This window comes from Oreochromis aureus, linkage group 7 (genome assembly GCF_013358895.1).
Source record: "Oreochromis aureus strain Israel breed Guangdong linkage group 7, ZZ_aureus, whole genome shotgun sequence".
Taxonomy (NCBI): domain Eukaryota; kingdom Metazoa; phylum Chordata; class Actinopteri; order Cichliformes; family Cichlidae; genus Oreochromis; species Oreochromis aureus.
Window position 1 is genome coordinate 18,858,609 of NC_052948.1, and position 17,886 is coordinate 18,876,494.

General features: G+C 40.2%; 3 protein-coding genes and 1 long non-coding RNA gene across 5 annotated transcripts; 2 read left to right on the plus strand and 2 right to left on the minus strand.

Moving 5' to 3' along the window:
* Positions 1–1,332: 1,332 nt before the first annotated feature.
* On the minus strand, positions 1,333–8,692 carry hdac10 (histone deacetylase 10). Of its 2 annotated transcripts, XM_031726293.2 has the most exons (22): positions 8,617–8,692; positions 8,378–8,502; positions 7,066–7,200; positions 6,876–6,972; positions 6,695–6,792; positions 6,348–6,452; positions 6,176–6,244; positions 5,964–6,090; positions 5,655–5,720; positions 5,507–5,566; positions 5,327–5,416; positions 5,124–5,230; positions 4,976–5,043; positions 4,532–4,775; positions 4,352–4,442; positions 4,145–4,230; positions 3,275–3,331; positions 3,062–3,143; positions 2,603–2,791; positions 2,114–2,273; positions 1,941–2,014; positions 1,333–1,625 (listed from the first exon to the last, which is right to left on the minus strand). In XM_031726293.2, the coding sequence occupies exons 2-21, from the start codon at positions 8,434–8,436 to the stop codon at positions 1,983–1,985; spliced, it is 2,022 nt and encodes a 673-aa protein (XP_031582153.1). In that variant the 5' UTR covers positions 8,437–8,502; positions 8,617–8,692; the 3' UTR covers positions 1,333–1,625; positions 1,941–1,982. The 2 variants fall into 2 exon arrangements, with proteins under 2 accessions (XP_031582153.1, XP_039470086.1); XM_039614152.1 differs by having other exon boundaries at positions 8,378–8,689.
* Positions 8,693–9,372: 680 nt separating this feature from the next.
* aplnr2 (apelin receptor 2) lies at positions 9,373–12,090 on the minus strand. The gene is made up of 2 exons (XM_031726278.2): positions 11,971–12,090; positions 9,373–11,492 (listed from the first exon to the last, which is right to left on the minus strand). The coding sequence occupies exon 2, from the start codon at positions 11,291–11,293 to the stop codon at positions 9,812–9,814; it is 1,482 nt and encodes a 493-aa protein (XP_031582138.1). The 5' UTR covers positions 11,294–11,492; positions 11,971–12,090; the 3' UTR covers positions 9,373–9,811.
* On the plus strand, positions 11,197–12,383 carry LOC120441012. Its single transcript, XR_005613713.1, has 3 exons — positions 11,197–11,275; positions 12,047–12,145; positions 12,248–12,383. It is a non-coding gene; the product is annotated as an uncharacterized LOC120441012 (long non-coding RNA).
* Positions 12,384–14,475: 2,092 nt separating this feature from the next.
* Positions 14,476–16,588, plus strand: LOC116309621 (endonuclease domain-containing 1 protein-like). The gene is made up of 2 exons (XM_031726288.2): positions 14,476–14,845; positions 15,608–16,588. Exons 1-2 carry the CDS (start codon positions 14,552–14,554, stop codon positions 16,202–16,204), a joined length of 891 nt encoding a protein of 296 aa, XP_031582148.1. The 5' UTR covers positions 14,476–14,551; the 3' UTR covers positions 16,205–16,588.
* Positions 16,589–17,886: the final 1,298 nt, after the last annotated feature.

Sequence of the window (17,886 nt, forward strand, 5' to 3'; positions counted from 1 at the left end):
AAGGCTCACTCCTCCCTGTGCTGCGTTCAGGCACAGGAAAACGGTCCAACCACAGTGACAACAGACAGGCAAACAACAGTAGGAGCGACGGTTGGTGGGCATCTACGTATACCACTGATTCACGTGTGAGTAAAACCTTCATTGCTTCGCCGGTTCGCCAACAGCGCCACCCGCAGGTCGGATTGGGAAGCAACGTGTGCGTCATCCCATGGGTTTGAGGGGGACACAACAGATAGCCTCCCCCAAAAAATGTCCATACCAAGCCATTGGAGTTAACCAATAAATTACTCTTTTTACCTATCTCAGTATAACGAATTATTCATTTTGTGGTGATCGTATCATTACACAGGAGTGGAAATTGGAAACCTAAAACTGTTTCTAGATTTACACATCACTGTTCATGAAAATATTAAGTACCACTGTTTAGTTGCAGCTAAACTGTAAGACACAATGTAATGACAGTAGAGCCAGGATCACCTGTGGTTTCAGTTTTAAAATCTTGGCTACAGCCCAAATGGAAATAAAGGAAACAAGAAATTAAACAAGGCTTTTGTTTGTTTTTTATACATGGTATTACTGGTCTGGCACACTTGAGATCAAACTGGGATGTATGTGACCCATGACTTAAACTGTACTGAATTAACTTCCAGTTTAGGTGACCAGATGACTCACCCATTTCTATCTCACATGATGAGAGGCTCAAAAGTCTTCTGGTGTGAGTCTCACAAGACACATGGCTTACAAAGAATTGCGGTGATCTCTGAATTCAAAGATATGCAGAGATCATTTCAGAACATCACCTTTCACAGCTGTTACAACAGGAAAAAGAAAATAAATATAAAAAGTTAGATTCTAGATTTATGCTTGTAAAAAGTAGTGAAAAATTACATTAAAATACAATATATAAGATTTGCATTTCTATGATCAATGCCAAACCTTTGAATTGTATAGTTAGTGTGATTTATCTATCAGCTTTGCCATCTATTTGTATTCTTATCTAACTCTGGATCATGAGGAGGCTGACGTCTTTCCCAGCTGTCACCCAGCAATAGAGGGCTACACCCTGGACCTGTCACCAGTGGATTGCAGGGCCAATACATATAGACCAGCAGAAAAGAGGTCTCCTTACTTGAATGAAGACTGAAGAGCTCTATAAACTGTTAAATGTGCCCTCAAAGGTTGAGAGTGAACATGCAAGCCTACTCAAACAGCTTCCCTGGTGGTCAACAACACCTCTGTGGGGAAACATAGCAATACAATGCTGATGTTCAAACCACAATACTGATACCTTGGGGCGAAAAAACTCAAAACAAAACAACTATTTGGCAGCCATTTTTTTCTTTTACAAATGTAACATTTATTACAGAGAATATCAAAGTTGCTTATGAAACCTTCATGTTAAATTACATGACATGAATGCTATACAAGACACAAGATTTCAACTTACAGCAGAAATCAGTCAACTATTCAATCATGTCAATGGCACACACAAAAAAAGAAAGTATAGCAATTTTGATCAGTGATTGCTTAAATAATTTTTATGTTGCTGTGAAATTCATTAGCTTGTAGCTCTTCACACTTGGCTAGGTGTCCTGTGAAACTGATTTTGATCCAAGTGGATCTTCCTGTTAAAAGAAATGAAAATTCCAAAAATCAAAATGTAACCAGTAGAAAACTGTTGTGACAAAAGAGATAAATGTCAGCTGGAGATCTGTTAACGTCATCATCTTTGTTTAGTCAACAAGGCTGATAACGCTCATACGCTGATACAACAGTACAGGTTAATCCAGCTTACCAAATAACTTAAACACAGTTTAAGTCATTAAATACATTTTTTTATGAGATGGCAAAAACTTTGCGTTGATTGTGATTTTGCTTGAATTAATATTATAACACATGCATAATTTCTAAGCAGCAAGACAACTGCTGTTATAATTTACCAAAAATAAAGTATCAAAAAGTCCATACGACACCCTCCATCCTCAGTGTTCATCACTTCTTTGAGTTTGTGGTGCTGTTTTTAGAAGACAGAAAGTCCCGTTAATACAGTAGCAGTTATACTAAGATCTGTGGATATTTATGTTGATTTCAAATGTGATGCTGCTGCACTCACCTGTGGTCTGAAGAAGTTTCCAATCTGCCTGCAGCCTGTGTCTCAGCCTCTCTATGGCCTCCACATCTTCTGTTAGCGGGGCTTGAAGTTGCTTCAGAGAGGGGGCTGGGTTACCGAGGAGGGAGGACGCCGTGAGTCCGACCAGCGCCTTCTCCTCCTCCTGAAATTAAAAAGTAAATAAATTAATACTGAACACTAAGTATGCAAACATCCTGCCAACTCCTCTTAAAATGCTTCTTAAGGTTTCACAATATAGCAGAATTAGAGGACATCTACTGTCTTCTTCTTTCAGCTGCTCCCTTTAGGGGTTGTCAGAGTAGATCGTCTGCCTCACCCTATCCCAAGCATCCTCTTTTGTCACACCAACACTTTGTATATCCTTCTTCACTACATCCATCCAACCATATATCTCCAGAGCTCCTGCCTGGCAGCACTACATTGTTGAAGACATCTAGTGTACCTTTTTGAAATCTTCCCCAGCACTCTTACCTGCAGTAGCACCAGTGTATGTCCAAGTGCAAAGCTCTGCAGTAGGCCAGTTAGTTGTTGCCACAAACTGTCACTCACTCCACTATCTGGCATCCGAACCAACACAACAAGACTGGGGTCATATTCATACCCAAGGGGCAGGAGGAGGCCAAACACAGCCTGAACGAACCCTGATGTGTCACTGCAGCCCTGTGGGAGAACAAACAAATGCATTTAAACACATTTAAAAAACAAAACCCCCCAAAACAACTACTCAAATTGTCTGTGCAGAAAAATACATCTCAGTCACCTTTAAGAGCTGTTTCATAAAGGTTTCTGTCTAGAAACTGTAATAATTCAGAAACTGAATATTTAATGACGCAGTTTTAAAGAAAAGGGAGTTCTAATGCTGACCAGCGAGATGTGTGAGTGTATATTTCTGGCAAACATTAAATGTGATTACAAAGCAAGCAGCAGTACCTTCTTCAGACACACACGAATGTAATATTTGCAGCTTTCTTCGGCTGTCTGTGCACTGCCCATCTGCACCACAACTGTTTCCCTGAAAACAGAAAGATTTTGTCAGCATGCTGTCCTCGCCGTTATGGACAAATAGTGTGTTTTATTGTATCAATTGTGCTTTATAGTTTGGTTTTTACTAAGACTAAAACAGAGAGCATAAATGATACTTGCCTGTCTTCTGTAATATGGCTTGGGACATTCCCGTCACCCACACAGACGACCAAAACGCTGCATATATAAAGACAAGTTTTAACAAAGCAGATTGCAATCTTGCTAATAAAACTTTAGTATACATGCACACTCCAGCGGTATATTTAGTAGGCTATATTTATCATGTTAACTTGCACCTCTGTGGGTGTGGCATAGTTGTGCTTTGCAAGTATCTTCACTTCCAAGTGATATTTTTTACTACTGTTGCAGTCCTAAAATTTGTCTGTATAAAGAAAATGATTTCACTTGTTCACAACACAAGAAGGATACTGATATTTTATTTAGATTATTTAACCAAAAAGTACATAAAAATATTAGTTCCAAATAACTCCCACAGACCAAAGACATGCATGGAGTTAGATTAAGTGGTGATTCTAAATTTGCTGTAGGTGCGAATCTGAGCTACAAGTTTATATGAGACTGGTGACTTTCCTCTTGCCTTATGACAGATGGGATAGGCTCAGCCCACGACACAGCGGTAAACATGGCCCTGTACTAAGTGTTTTAAAATGTGTTGCTGCCATAAAATTGCAAAAGACCACTGTTTTTTTTTTCTCAGGATTAAACATTTCATATTATTTTTTTGTAAATAAAATATGGATCTATGATATTTGCAAATCATTTCATCCAATTCTGATTTAATTTTATAAAATTTTACATTGCACAGCACACTGAACATTTTTGGAATTGGGGTTGCACTTCCTTTGCAAAGCGACTAAGCATATTCTGTGTGTGTGTTTCCTGTAAGAATATTTCTAATCATTTTTAATCACTAGCTGATATTTAAAAAAGCAGAATGTGTAAGATTTGATTAAGTCCAGGGTGTTATACCGGTTGCTGAGAACAGTTGTAACATGCTGGACAATGCTTGTCATCGCCTTGGTGACATCACGGACCAGTGCAAGGCCACTGCAGATCTGAGAGCCGGGAATTAGAATGATATCATGTAGGCAGGTCAGCAAAGCACAAACTGTATTTACAAGACATGAGAACATAATAGCACTCACATATAAGAAACAAACAACATTGTGGCTTTACCTCATTCTTCCCCATTTTCTCTGTCAGGGCTATAAGACTGGAGATGGTTATAAGAGCAGTACTGTCATCTGCATCTCTGAGGAAACTCTCCCTTGTTTTAGAGAAAAAAAAAAGTTTTCAAACCCAGTTACAGTGAAAACCATGAACTGAAATGAGCCACAACAAACCACTCAACCATACCTTAACTTGCTGGCTAAGAGTGGGTCAAGATCCTCTGAGAAGCTGAAGCGTTCGCATCCCTCCGGGCAAGCCACGTCATCAGGGAGCACTAAAGCAGCACATACTGGAGGAGTGACACGTTTTGGAGGCTCAGGCCACACCTTTTCCTCCGCGTCCTTTTCTTCTTCTCCTCCCTTCTCTGTAGTTTCTTCTCCTTCTCTTAATTTAATCCGTTTGGTGCTGATGGTGGAGGTGGGAAGATCAGCTGAAGAAGGGAGTAACTTTTTTGAGACCATGTCTTTTATTGTGATGAGAAGTTCAAACAGAAGTAAACGTGAAGTACAGCTAGCAAACTCTCAGCTAAGTGATGCTACTCAGTTTGACTGAGGATGGAAACAAGTAAAAAGAAATGAGGTTATCAGACTCCTGCAGCCTCACGTCCCCTAAAGGCTCTGTTATGGTTACCTGCATGTTTGAGGCACGACCAATAGGCCTTATGAGCTGATCGGACACACTGAAGAGATTCAAGTGCACTGAAAAAGAAGAATTAAATTGCTGCAGCTATAAAACACACAAACTTTGAGACACAAATTTGACTGATTGTGACGCACACCTTATACAGGGACTGTTGAGGCTTGCAGGTCTCGGCACAGGATCTCCAAGCAATGTCTGGACTGTCTGACACACAGATTGGGCGAGGGAAGTCAAGTTGTATCCCCCCTGGAAAACACAAAAACACAAGTTCCCAGACAACAGAACATTAACAGGCTGTTTTCTTGTTTCCATGTTTTAGCTGTATAGGCTGGGCGGCCTGACCTCCAGCACAGCACACAGTTTTCCTCCTGCTAGGTTCATCAGCAGGTGAGTCAGATGGGCAAAGACATCTGGAGTGGCACACATCTCACCCTAAAAATAAGTATAACAGTAAACGAGTGGATGCAGAGGTTTATAGTGCATGCATGTAATTACATAATGACATTAATAAATATGTCATACCTCTGGGTCACCGATGGCTGAGTCAAATCCCGCACACACCAAGACTAAGTCTGGGCAAAACTATCAAAAACAGTTGTATGCTTAAACAAAGCATTTCATAGATCACCTGCCTTTAGGTAGGAAAAAGTTAATTTTCGGAATGGCTCACCTCATATGCAACTGGCAGAAGGACGTGACAGAAGACTGACAGATAGTCGCCATTTTCCATGCCCACCTGAAATATCACGATGAGGTCTTTTCAGTAAATGGAATAAAACGCACATACAGCTTGTACACACACAATCAGGAAAGCAAATGGCACGCATGTACACACTACCACAAACATAACCTCACTGGTGGAGGTAATAACTGTGGCATTATGTGACACTGTAGACAAATTTGAACTAGGCTTAAGATAAAGCAAGAAGCAAATAGAAAAAACCCCATAATGAAACCATAAGTGTGCAGTATTTCTGACCTTGTTCCATGGTACATTTATATTGAATCCTGCCCCTTTCTCTTCGCCAACAATGTCGTAGTCAGAATTTCTCAGATGAGGCCAGAATTTCTGATGCTCATAGCGGTGCCAAGAGAAGTAGAGCACGCTGTGAAAAGGAAAACAACAAACACAGTGAGCAGAATTTGAAATGCAAGCAGGCAGCATCCGCTTCTCCTTCATCAAAGACTCACCTGGGATCATCCTCAAAGCAATACTGCACCCCCTGACCATGATGTATATCCCAGTCAACTATCAACACCCTGAAGACAAAATCTGAGGTGAATGCATATAGCTGTGGATTTTTGGATCGTTAACATCTTTAATGGTTCCCAGAATAAGCATAAAGACTAAAAGTCACATTACCTTCGGACTCCATATTTCTGCTTAGCATATCGAGCCGCTATAGCCACATTGTTGAACACACAGAAACCATTAGCAGCACTGCGCATACTGTGGTGTCCTGGTGGTCTATTAATAATAAAAAAGAAGCAGTTCATGGGTTGCGATTTTTACACTTGTTGTTGCCCATTTTGCCCATTAACTACTGAAAAGTTAGTTGCTAACAAACTGGTAAAAATATGAATTTAAATGTTAAGAGTTTTAACCTGATATTTACACTCCTATTAACTTAGCAATAATGGACAAAACAAAGGCACTAATACTAAAACAAGCACTGAGTGCATATCAGAACTGCTGTATCTCAGCCTCACCTGACTAAAGCCATGCCATTCCTCACCTTCCCCATCATAACACTGTCTACCAGCTGCAGTGCAGCACCAGCAGCAAGCTTGGCACAGTGGTAGATGTTCTAGGATGGTAAATGACATACAGAAGAGGATGTCAGATACGGATTTTCTGTTCCTTTGCTCAGCTGTTAAGCAGGAGACTTACTGGGTGGAAGTAGACGTCACCGTACTGACGAGTGAGCTCCATGAGGTCCTCCAGACTCATGTAAGGAGTCTTCTTCACTGCCTCCAGGTATTCCTCACTGTTGAGAGGAGCAAAGTAAACGCAGCTCAGTGAATTGAGACAAATATCTAAACTATATCATACCTTCATGAAAAGAGTTAGACAAGATGACCTGTGAGCCAGCAGAATTTCTGCGTCCGTGGCCTCACGGACAGGTACGGAGACGCAGCGATCAGCCAGGCCAGTCCTGACCAAAGCCTCATGACTCACAGTCAGACGCTCAGGCACCTCAATCTTACAAGCTGGACTGCAGGAAAACATTACACACTTTATGAATATTTGTTAATTAGAAAATAAACTGACACTGATCCATTTTACTATTCTATTTCTTTCACCTCTTATATAAAAACAAAAAATATATAAAAGACACAGTGAGACATGCTGAATGACCTCTGTAGAAATTAGATATGGAAAACAGCAATTTGCTAAATATGACTTTGCAAAGGAGATAACCAAAGCAACAGACTGTGCAGAAGAGAGGTAAAGAAGAGAGTGCACACAGGTGGAGTCTGTGCAGATGAATGTCAGGGGTGATTTGTGGAATTGCAGCAAGAGTGAAAGGGAAGGTTTACAAGATGGTAGTGAGACCTGCCTTTGATGATGACAGAGCTGAAGATGTTAAGATTCAGATGTTCATAGATGTAGTGAAGGAGGACATGTAAAGGGTTGGTATATCAGGGGAGGATGCTAGGATAGGGTGAAATTGAGGGAGATGTGGCGACCCCTAAAGGGAGCAGCCAAAAACAAAGAGAATAAACCCAGCAACACTGCACTGTTCAGACAAAGACATTTATTTCAGCAGTAAAACTGCAAATAGACAAAAGCTGGCGGTCAGAGCTCGTTGTCTTTCCAAAATAAACGCATGAGCCTCAAACTTCAGAGTATTTTCGGCACATTTTGACATTTTTTGGAGTCACAAACATAATAAATATCACAACTGCATTTACTCATTTTTTAACTGCGAAAGTTAAACCATATCTAGACCTCAATCAGTCCAAAAGAAAAAAACTATTTCGCAACGTTTTTAAACAGGTGGTGCAGCAGCTATAACGGGCCGGGCGGGTGTAACACTGAAATCTGTGACCTGAGATTCTCAGTTAAAAGTGACCGGCCAAAGTGCAACCGTAATAACCAAAACGGGTGTCTTCTCTAACTAACCGTGCCAGCAACAAGGAACAACTTAGGTTCCCATGACTTCTGACAGATCACACATTTTAGCCAGTGTGATCTGTCTAAAACTAATAACTTATTTGATGAAGTTACCCGTTCAGTGAAATTACAGTATGAAATATTTACTCCTTGATATACTTTAGGCATGCTAAGCTACACCCAAATGAGGTTGGACATTTGCAGAAAAGACATTTGAAGACTTTTCTTATTAGCCACGTTAGCTTTATAAACGTAAACATGGATTTACTACTCACTCAACCCAGAGCAGTTTGTACTTGGTCATCTCGTCATCATAAATCAGCGCTGTTCCCATCTTCGTTATTCCTCGGGTAAGAACAGGTAAGTAACTGCGACCCTCACTATGAGAGTAGCGACGTTTCTGCAGACAGTTTCCAAAAGGACACGAAGTAAGTTTAAAATGAACCGCTGACTAATTAATTTTGATCCAGCATTGGCAGATTTTTATCGAAATGTGCAACATATAAACGAATACCAAAATCCAGTGACTGTACAAAACGGTTTACAGTTATTCATCGACTCAAATGATCTTCTATGAGTTTTATGTTGGTTTTCACACAGTTCACTAGCGCATCAGCGCCACCTGCTGGACGGGGTTCGATACTCGTCGTTCATTATCTGTCCCACTGATGCCCAAAGTGACAGAATCACCGGATAGTACCAGTGCTGGGGTATCTTGGGTCATTTAAAAGAAATTAATTAAATTTGAACTAAAGTCAGATTCTTAATTTCTTAGTTTGGGCATGGTTGATTAGTCTGATTTGGATACAAACCACAAAGGCAGAACTTTATCTTTAACTTTAACTCATTGTTAAACATACAATATATGAAAAAATAAATACAAATTAACAATATTATTAGTACTGTATCCTGTATATCCTTTGACCTATATTATCCTTTTACTATTGAAGATCTACCTCGCTGCACTTACACTTTATATTTGTGTGTTGATTTTTTTAAGGTACATGGAGGTTCAAACTTCCTGTGGCTTCCTTAGTATTTAAATCAGTTATTCATGACATGTCTTGTTTGAGCTGTATGACTGTTTTGGAGACTACTGTTTGAGGTGTTAAATGATGTCACATTGTACTGCTACTGATACAAATGGAGGGGCCAGAGTATTCGAAACACTTTAGAGAAGCGAATGTAACAACAGCACTGAAGAGGTAAGCTCTAAAATTTGAAGTAGCTTCATAAAAAAGTGAACATTATACCTGTGTGAACAGTGTGGCTCATGGTAGGACAGCTGTACTTGCCCATTTAAAGTCAGTGTTCTTCATAAAGGGATTAAAAATCTTTTTTTTAAAAGAAAAAGTTGCAACAAATGAAGTGAAAAAAATTTCTTTACATCACTTCGTCACATCATTTTAATAATGAATAATAAAAACAGTTTAACAAAAATCAACAAATAATTCAAGATATACAGGAGTGCAAAATATGGAAACAGTTCATGTTACATGAGAAGATTTGGTTTGACCGGAGAGCATGTTTTGCATGGAGTCTTAATGGAATGGGTGGAATTTTTCCTGTGGGAAACAAAGCATCAGAAACCAGAATATATATTGCATGCCTTCTTCTGGTGATAATATTTATTTTGAAAATACTGACTTGTACACGGTGTCATGCATTCCATTTTATTTTCACTGGTCATTACATAGGGTTAGGGTTACTTAATTGTCAGAAAACATTGCACCCTGATATCTTGACTTCTTGAGTTCTTCAGGTGTGGCAACACCCATCTCCCTAACTCCCCCCTCCTGTTCCTCCTCTGTCCTGTCTGCTGTTTCTTCCTGTGTCCTCATGGGAAAAGCTGAGCTCTGCTCCCCTTTCTCTTCAACTCCTTCAGCTTCGTTCCCTTCCTTTCTCTTTGCTCCTTTACTTTTCATCCTGCACAACACGAGGAAAGCTCCTTTGCATCTCTTCCTAAATGATGGGTCACAGGCAGCATAGAGGAGAGGGTTCAGGCAGGAGTTGAGGTAGGCTAAACAGGTGACATATGGATGAGCAGCCAATAATATCTGATCTAAAGAGCAGGAGTATGGGACAAATCCAAACTCAAGCAGCAGGGACACAGTTTTATTGACATGCAGAGGCAGCCAGCACAGGAAAAATGCCATCACTAACGTGACAATGACCCTGAGGAGTCTGCGCTGCCGTCTACGGTCAGGACGAGGGCCCTGTCCGAAATGTCTGCTGAGAAGTTGGACCAGTGAGCAGTAGCAGACCAGTAAGATGACAAGAGGAAGCAGGAAGCCAAGAAGAGTTGATTTAATACTTAATGCAGCAGCCCACCACATCTCTGTCCTGTTTTTTTCTTCCTCCTCCAGCTCTGCTCCAGTCAGCATGGAGTAATCCATCTGGCAAGAAAGGAAGACAGACCTGGAATCAGCGGGTTCCAGCTGCCAGTCGTCTTCATATTCAGGGTCAAGCTCCACCTCCCGGACAGAGCGGAGCAGCAAACCAGGAAGTGCCAGTATTCCCGCCAGCACCCACATCCCTCCAAGTATCCACAAAGCCTTGTTGGGGCAGCTTCTTGGTGCGTGGTGGCTGGAGTGCTGGCGCCCAGTCAGAACCCAGTAGCGTTCCACACTTAGCATGCTCAGGCTGAACACGCTGGCATACATGTTCAGAGCTGTGAGGAAGCTGCTGATTTGGCACAGAGGTTGCCCGAAAGGCCAGTGGTAGCCCATCGCTGTGTAGACGGCCCAAAGGGGAAGAGTCACAAGGAAACAAAGGTCAGCTAAAGCTAAACTGGCAATTAGAGAGTCAGTCAGCGAGCGAGAGGGACGGGAGATGGAGGGAGAGCAAGAGGATGAGGTGGAGGAATGGGAGGATGTTCTGTAGCTTTGCCTAGAGGAAAATCCACAGTTTGAACTTTGAACTTTGCCAGTGTCGTTAATGTGCTGCTGACTGCTTCTAAAAATGTTGCTGCAGCAGAACTGGCCATCTTCTGCTGGCTTTCGGTCCCTTCTCCTCCTCCCCTCCACTCGGTCCAGGTAGGCCCAAAGCACCAGGCTGTTGCCGGGACAACCAACCAGAAATGCTAGCAGGTAGACAGATGGGATGATGAAAAATGAGGGAGACCAGTCACTGTAGTCACAGAGAGGGGCGTTGGTAGGAGCAGGGGAGGCGAGGTAAGCTGGTTCTGACATCACTCTGTATATACTTGGTTTTTTATTGAAAAGGTTTTGGCATTAAAATCCTCTGGAGTTTTTAACACTGTAGCCAAAGCAGCATAATATCTAGATGTGAAGAGACAAGATTCCTGCACTGGAGGAATGATTTTAGGTGAAGAGGTCCAAATTCCAGGAGTAGATAAGCCTCCAGTTCACGTCTGTTGATTGTGATATTCTGGAAATTCAGTGAAGACACAAATAGATTTTTTAAACTTTAGCTACACTCAGTTTTGGGATTATGTAAATGTATGTTTTTTCCATGCTCAGGCTTCTCCCAATCATCACAACCTGAATATATTAAGGATCATGAGGACCTCACTTTTTTTCTATACAGCAATTTAAACACTTAGACAAACAATTTTAGGCAACTTTAACATAATTTAAAACTGATACAAGACAACAAACAGAATCAAGACTGCAACAGTGCACACTAAAACCATAAAGTAAGGAATTTCTAGGACCATGAGCACTTTCACTGTGGTGACATAACATGGTTTAACTGAGTAAACATTTATAGCTTTCTGCTTTCATGTTCAATTCTGAAAGTGAATTCTGAAAATCTGCATAAAGCTCTCCCCAACTGGCGTGTTTTATAAATACATTTTTTATCTTGACTATGTGAAATAAGAGAGGATTTTGATGAAGGCACTTACCTTACAGTTGCTTTATTACCGTGGATAAAACCCATTCACAGGTGCTTATAACCATGGTACAATACTTGTTATACAGAAACCAGCATCATCCCATCTTCTCCTGCTGAACTTCCAGTCTGGGCTTTCTTCTGTCTCTCTCTCAATCTCAGCTTCTGTAACATGCCGACTGAAGAAGGTGAGTGTTTCTCTTAAGTCTAAATATACACCAGTGTCGCCTAAACACACACACAAGTAAACTAAAACCCAGAACCCTCCTTTCTCCCATTCTCCAAACTAGACCACCCCAGCAGAGAGTAACAAGACCTGCAAGCATCAACCCCCCCAACACAAACATACTCACCTCCCAAGAGACACAATAACTCCACTCATCCTTCCCCCCACAAACTCGAGATACACAAACAGAGTCCTCCATCTCCTATACTGCTCGTATTCTCCATGCAAAGACACAAACAGATCCAAATGCACCTATAGTACATAAATACGTGCAAACACAAGCACCCTCTTTGTTGTCGGGGGTCTCACATTTGCTCTCAGTGGTCAAATGCGGCTACCCACACTGAGAGCAAATAACAGCCCTCACATTCATAGTCAGACTACAATATCAGAATAGAGGCAGCCTTCATGAATACAATGAGAAGGCCTTTAAGCCATTGATCCCTACCCAGTGTAAACTGGGACAGAAATAAGAATTTCCATGTGAAAGTACATCCAAGCCCACAGCTGTGTGGTCTCATGTCTTATGTAAGCTGCTAAAAAGTCCATTAAAATCATGCTCAACATGGTTTCTGAGATCTTTTCTCAATCTCATCTGTACAAACAGCATTATCAGTTATTTTTATTCAAAGGAGTAAGACACTTCGATCGAAGTAACAAAATCAATTTAGTCCAAGAAATGTATTCGTTTTATGGACTTATTTATCTTTATTCTGCTCATCCTTAAAGTGCATTTTCTCTTTTGGACTTTTTTTTTGGTCTTCCTAATAATGAATATGGTAAAAAATGACTCATTGTTATGCTTACAAAATACAATTATAAATGATTAGGACTTAAAATAATAAAATCATTCCAATTTATAAAATGATAAAAGACTTTAACTTTCAGAGGCAGTTGGAAATGTCCTGTCAAAACCTACATATTGTAAGGAGGGAGTGATAATGATGAATGGGGTCATCATGGGGAATTACAGTGTAAATAGTGAAGCTGTTCGGATAGTAAACAGGAAGTGCATGTTTCCACAGAGGTCATTCTGCCACTAACCTGTAGTTATGGGAACAGATGTTTCTAAAAAACAAAAAACATTCCAGTCAGTCTTTTCTCTTACAAAAACACACACACACACACACACACACACACACACACACACACACACATGCACACACACAAAACTTTACTGCTGAGAAGGAAGGAAAGGCAGAGTAAATACAAGTAAAAAGAAAAGAAAACTGTAGGCTGTTGTGTGCTGATCTCAGAGGTCAGTTTGCATCTGTTTTCAGATTTTATTCAGCCTACCTACTGCCCCCCACACCCCACCACTGCCACTGGTCTAGAATAAAGTTAATATTGGCTTTACCTTACAATGGAAAGCACAGTGGGATTTGTTGTGAACTACATCAGCAAATCAAATGATTCTTTCAATGAAAACACCACTGAATGAGCACACGCATGGGACCAGTGGTGGAATATACCAAGTACTTAACTAAAGTACAATTTTAATGTACTTGTGCTTTGAGTATTTCTCTATTATTCTACTTACTACTTCTACTCTATAGTATAACTTGGATGCAATCATTGTCCTTTGCACTCCTTATTTTAAAGTTTTCTTTACTTCTTATTTTTGCTAAAATGTAAGTATAAATCTTGTATTTTATCATGCCCCTCAATACAATACAGCTTAAAAAATAAAAATAATAACTGAAATATGTTGTATTGTCATAAAGCTGTCCAGCAGTATATAAACACAATCATCTTCAGCTGCAAAATTAAAGCAATAAAGACTTTAATTAATCAATAATATAACAATTATTACCCCACATAATGAGTATTATTAGATATTGATGATAAAAATGTTTTTTTTTACTTAAGTAGGATTAAGTAGAATTTACCCAGGTACAGAGTGTAAATACCTGTTTTTCCATTTTTTCACTGTTTTCTTTTACAGTTACTCATTAGCCTACAAAAGGTGTGTAAATGTGCAATAAAGTGCAGTGCCACTTGTCACATTTCACCCATATTCATGCATAGACCTGCATATGAGCCTGAATTTCAGACCACTGTCATCAATTTCTTAAAACTATATTTCTCCCTTTATTTCACAGAGATTTCAAAATCCTTGTAAATCTAACCACATGTTTAGGATGCCTACAAGTCTTCCACTTGAAAAATGTTCTTTCGGCTTTGCTGTGCCTGTTAATTGGTACCTTTTTAAACATGGTAGTGGATCGTTTGCCTGCTGAAAGGAGAACAAGATAAGGATTTGCATAATATGCCTGATATGGAAAGAGCCACAAGACAGGCAAAAGGCACACAGCAGTAGAGTCTTTCATGGGGATTAAATGCACCGTGGAGAAATACATGTTTCATCATGTCTGTCTACAGAACAGATCAAGCTTTCATCTGTCTTCTGATTGTCGTGATGGTAGGAGGCGAGGTGCAGGAAAGCCTTTCATCCGAGTGTAAGCAGTTTTTGTATATGGGGACGCTGCTTCGAGGGCTTCAAGAGCAGTCGTTTAAAAAGATTTGCCAGTTCTATGGGGGTAAGCCACGATTTGTAACCCTCTACGACACCTTCAGCCACATCCCTATTTATTCTGCCTACACCTTCAAACGCTCAGACGGCTCCAAGAAAGTGGACGTGCCTTGGATGTATGAGCCGCAGGTAGGGATGGTTGCTAGCTTTGCTGTCTGATCCTTCAAATGTGTTCTGACCATCTGCCAAACATTGGTGGTGTTTCTGTATTTTGTTTTATTTGTTTCTGTGTGTGTGTCTAATATCTGCTGATATTCTCATGTGCTGGTAAACAGGCTATAGTCTACAGAACAGGGTTATATATAAAAATAATGACCTGTATTGCAAGTCTCTTTATGACTGTTGTACATTATAACCAAGCCGATTTTTTTCTTGAAATGACTTGATATCATTCATGACAAATATGTTGAGATACAGATATGTATGAGAGCTTAAGGACGAATAGTAATTTACCACAGTTTAAATACAGCTAATCATTTCACTTTTTGCCACAATTTTTAGATACCTCCAATTTTATCAATACATGCACTGCTAGTACTGCTGTGGGGTTACCAGAAGGTCACAAGTTCTTTATATCAAGTAAAATGCTGTTGCTGCATGCCAAAAAATTACAACCTGAATGTTTTGTTTTTGCTAATTCACTGTGATCAGTGCATATGCATAGGTTATGTTAAAATAGACATTGTTGAACTAACACTTTTTATTAGCAGCATCTCAGCCTTTTAATAAGCTTTTTGTAAATGAACAGTGAAGCCCATTTGCAGAATGCACACCCTTTAAATAAGATAAAGATGATACATTTAGGGGTGTTGCTGGTATTAAATAATATAAATATATAATAAGTTCAAATATCCTGTTTATTTTACAGTTTTAACATGACCATGTTAATAGCTCTCCTCAGTGTCCGGCCCCAGAGACATGCAGCAGCTGCCTTCAGAAAATGTGCACGGGAGTTTTGAGGATGCTCAGGCTGTGCTTGAGGACTACTCCGACACCGTGATCTACGAACGCGGTCAGCTCAATCCAGACGAACACCAGGCCGACCCTGAAGACAAAGCAGCCACCTACACGTTGACAAATGTGGTTCCTCAGGCTCGTGAGTTCAACATTGGTCCATGGAAACAACACGAGAACACCATCCGCAGGAGGCTCAACAACTACTGCAGGGGCACCGCCTACGTGGTCACCGGGGTCACCACGTCGGGCCACACAATCCGCCGTCACAATATCAACCGTGTGGGCATCCCTACCTACCTCTGGTCAGCCTACTGCTGCCCTGATTATGACCACAATGCTCCGTACTCCGAGCGCTCCAAGTTCCCTGCGTTTGCATCTCGTGGGCTCAACGACAGAGAAAATAATAAAGTTATAGAGATGACGGTGCAGCAGCTGGAGGATTTCCTGAAGAGAGTAACTTATGTTGACAGCTCTTTCCAGATCTTCTATGACAACTGCCTGCCTCCTAATGGTGCACCACATTTGTCTTAAAAAAAAATATTATATTTCCACCAGTGTGTAAAACCAACAAAATTTTTGTTCATCTTCACGTTATCTCTGGCAAACCCATGCTCCTTATAAATTAAAACCTCACCTGCCTCTGTAGGCCTTTTGTTCAGGACAGAGATTAGACCAGCTGTTTTACATTTTCTCGTACACCTTAACTACAGCAGTTCTCTGCACCTCAGTTTGCACTAGTTCTACAGCCTTAGAAGAGCATTTCTAGATTTTGGGAAAAGTACTAGCTGCTAATTGCTCTGACATTTGGATTTCAAACTGTACCATTAAATGTGAACTACACACAAAAAAACCTCCCCACATTATGGCAAAATTAATTAGAATATAAAAATAAAATCCTCTTTATGTCTGCTACTACTTCTTTTTGTGACTGTCTATTCATTTTATTCAGCGTCTGGTCTCTTTAATCGTTTTTTCACACAGGAGGTCACACATGATACAGTATTATAACATAAAACAGATAAGCCAATATTAACTCCATGAATTATATCAGTGAATGATACTGAATGAATGATATTTCGGGCAGATCCTGGCGGTTGGCATATGACAGCATTTCAGGTGGTCAACTCAACTGTGGATGCTTTGACCAGCAGCAGATTGATAAAGACCCCAAAGTATACGAGTCAAAGAATAACTTGCTGATGTGACCAGAAGAGGGAGACCCTATCAGTGTAATCTTAAGTCTCACTATTTTCACTTTTGGGGGAGTGAAAAGAGAGAAACAAGGTCATGTTCAGGTGTGTCTGTTTCTTTACAGTAATGTCCACGTTTGTCCAATCCATTCTGAACCCTGAAAATATATAAAACTATATACATAAAAATGACTGTAATCCATGATTAATTAATTAAACAGACATGTTTTATTCTAAAATCCCTTGGACTGAAGTTGAAAGTCTGAATTTCAATCACATATTGATTGATTTAAAATAGACTGTGATGGAGCATAGAGGCAAAATTATTAAAAATCATGTCATTGTCCAAAAACGTATGAACCCAACATTATGCTGCAAATTGAATCACTGTTGCTATTCCCAAAAGGAGAATGAAACTGAGAAGAAGTAGTGTAGATAGTCTAACTAAATACAGTTGTAATGATTGTGTATTCAATTCAATTTTATTTTATTTATACAGCACCAAATCACAACAAGAGTCACTTCAAGGTGCTTTTCTATTGTAAGGTAAACCCTACAATAACACATACAGAGAAGAACCCAAGAATCATATGACCCCCTATGAGCAAACACTTTGGTGACAGTAAGAAGGAAAACATCCCTTTTAACAGGAAGAAACCTCCAGCAGAACCAGGCTCAGGGAGGGGCGGCCATCTGCCACCACCAGTTGGGGTGAAGGGAAGAAGACAGGAAAAAGACATGCTGTGGAAGAGAGCCAGAGATTAATAACAAGTAATTATTCAATGCAGAGAGGTCTATTAACACATAGTGAGTGAGAAAGGTGACTGAAGAAATACTCAGTGCATCATGGGAATCCCCCAGCAGCCTACACATATTGTAGCATAACTAAGGGAGGGTCAGGGTCACCTGATCCCGCTCTAATTATATACTTTAGCAAAAAGAAAAGTTTTGAGCCTAATTTTAAAAGTAGAGATAGTGTCTGTCTCTCAAATCCAAACTGGAAGCTGGTTCTACAGAAGAGGG

Bases quoted from the DNA above. Each gene is read 5' to 3' on its own strand.
- hdac10 (XM_031726293.2), bottom strand. From the start codon at position 8,436: ATGGGAACAGCGCTGATTTATGATGACGAGATGACCAAGTACAAACTG. The intron at 7,201-8,377 runs GTGAGTAGTAAA...GTTTTCCTGCAG, and splicing joins TACAAACTGCTCTGGGTTGA to TCCAGCTTGTAAGATTGAGG. The intron at 5,044-5,123 runs GTGTGCGTCACA...CTTCTTTTTCAG, and splicing joins CTCAACAGTCCCTGTATAAG to TGCACTTGAATCTCTTCAGT.
- aplnr2 (XM_031726278.2), bottom strand. From the start codon at position 11,293: ATGTCAGAACCAGCTTACCTCGCCTCCCCTGCTCCTACCAACGCCCCT.
- LOC116309621 (XM_031726288.2), top strand. From the start codon at position 14,552: ATGTCTGTCTACAGAACAGATCAAGCTTTCATCTGTCTTCTGATTGTC. The intron at 14,846-15,607 runs GTAGGGATGGTT...CCATGTTAATAG, and splicing joins CTTGGATGTATGAGCCGCAG to CTCTCCTCAGTGTCCGGCCC.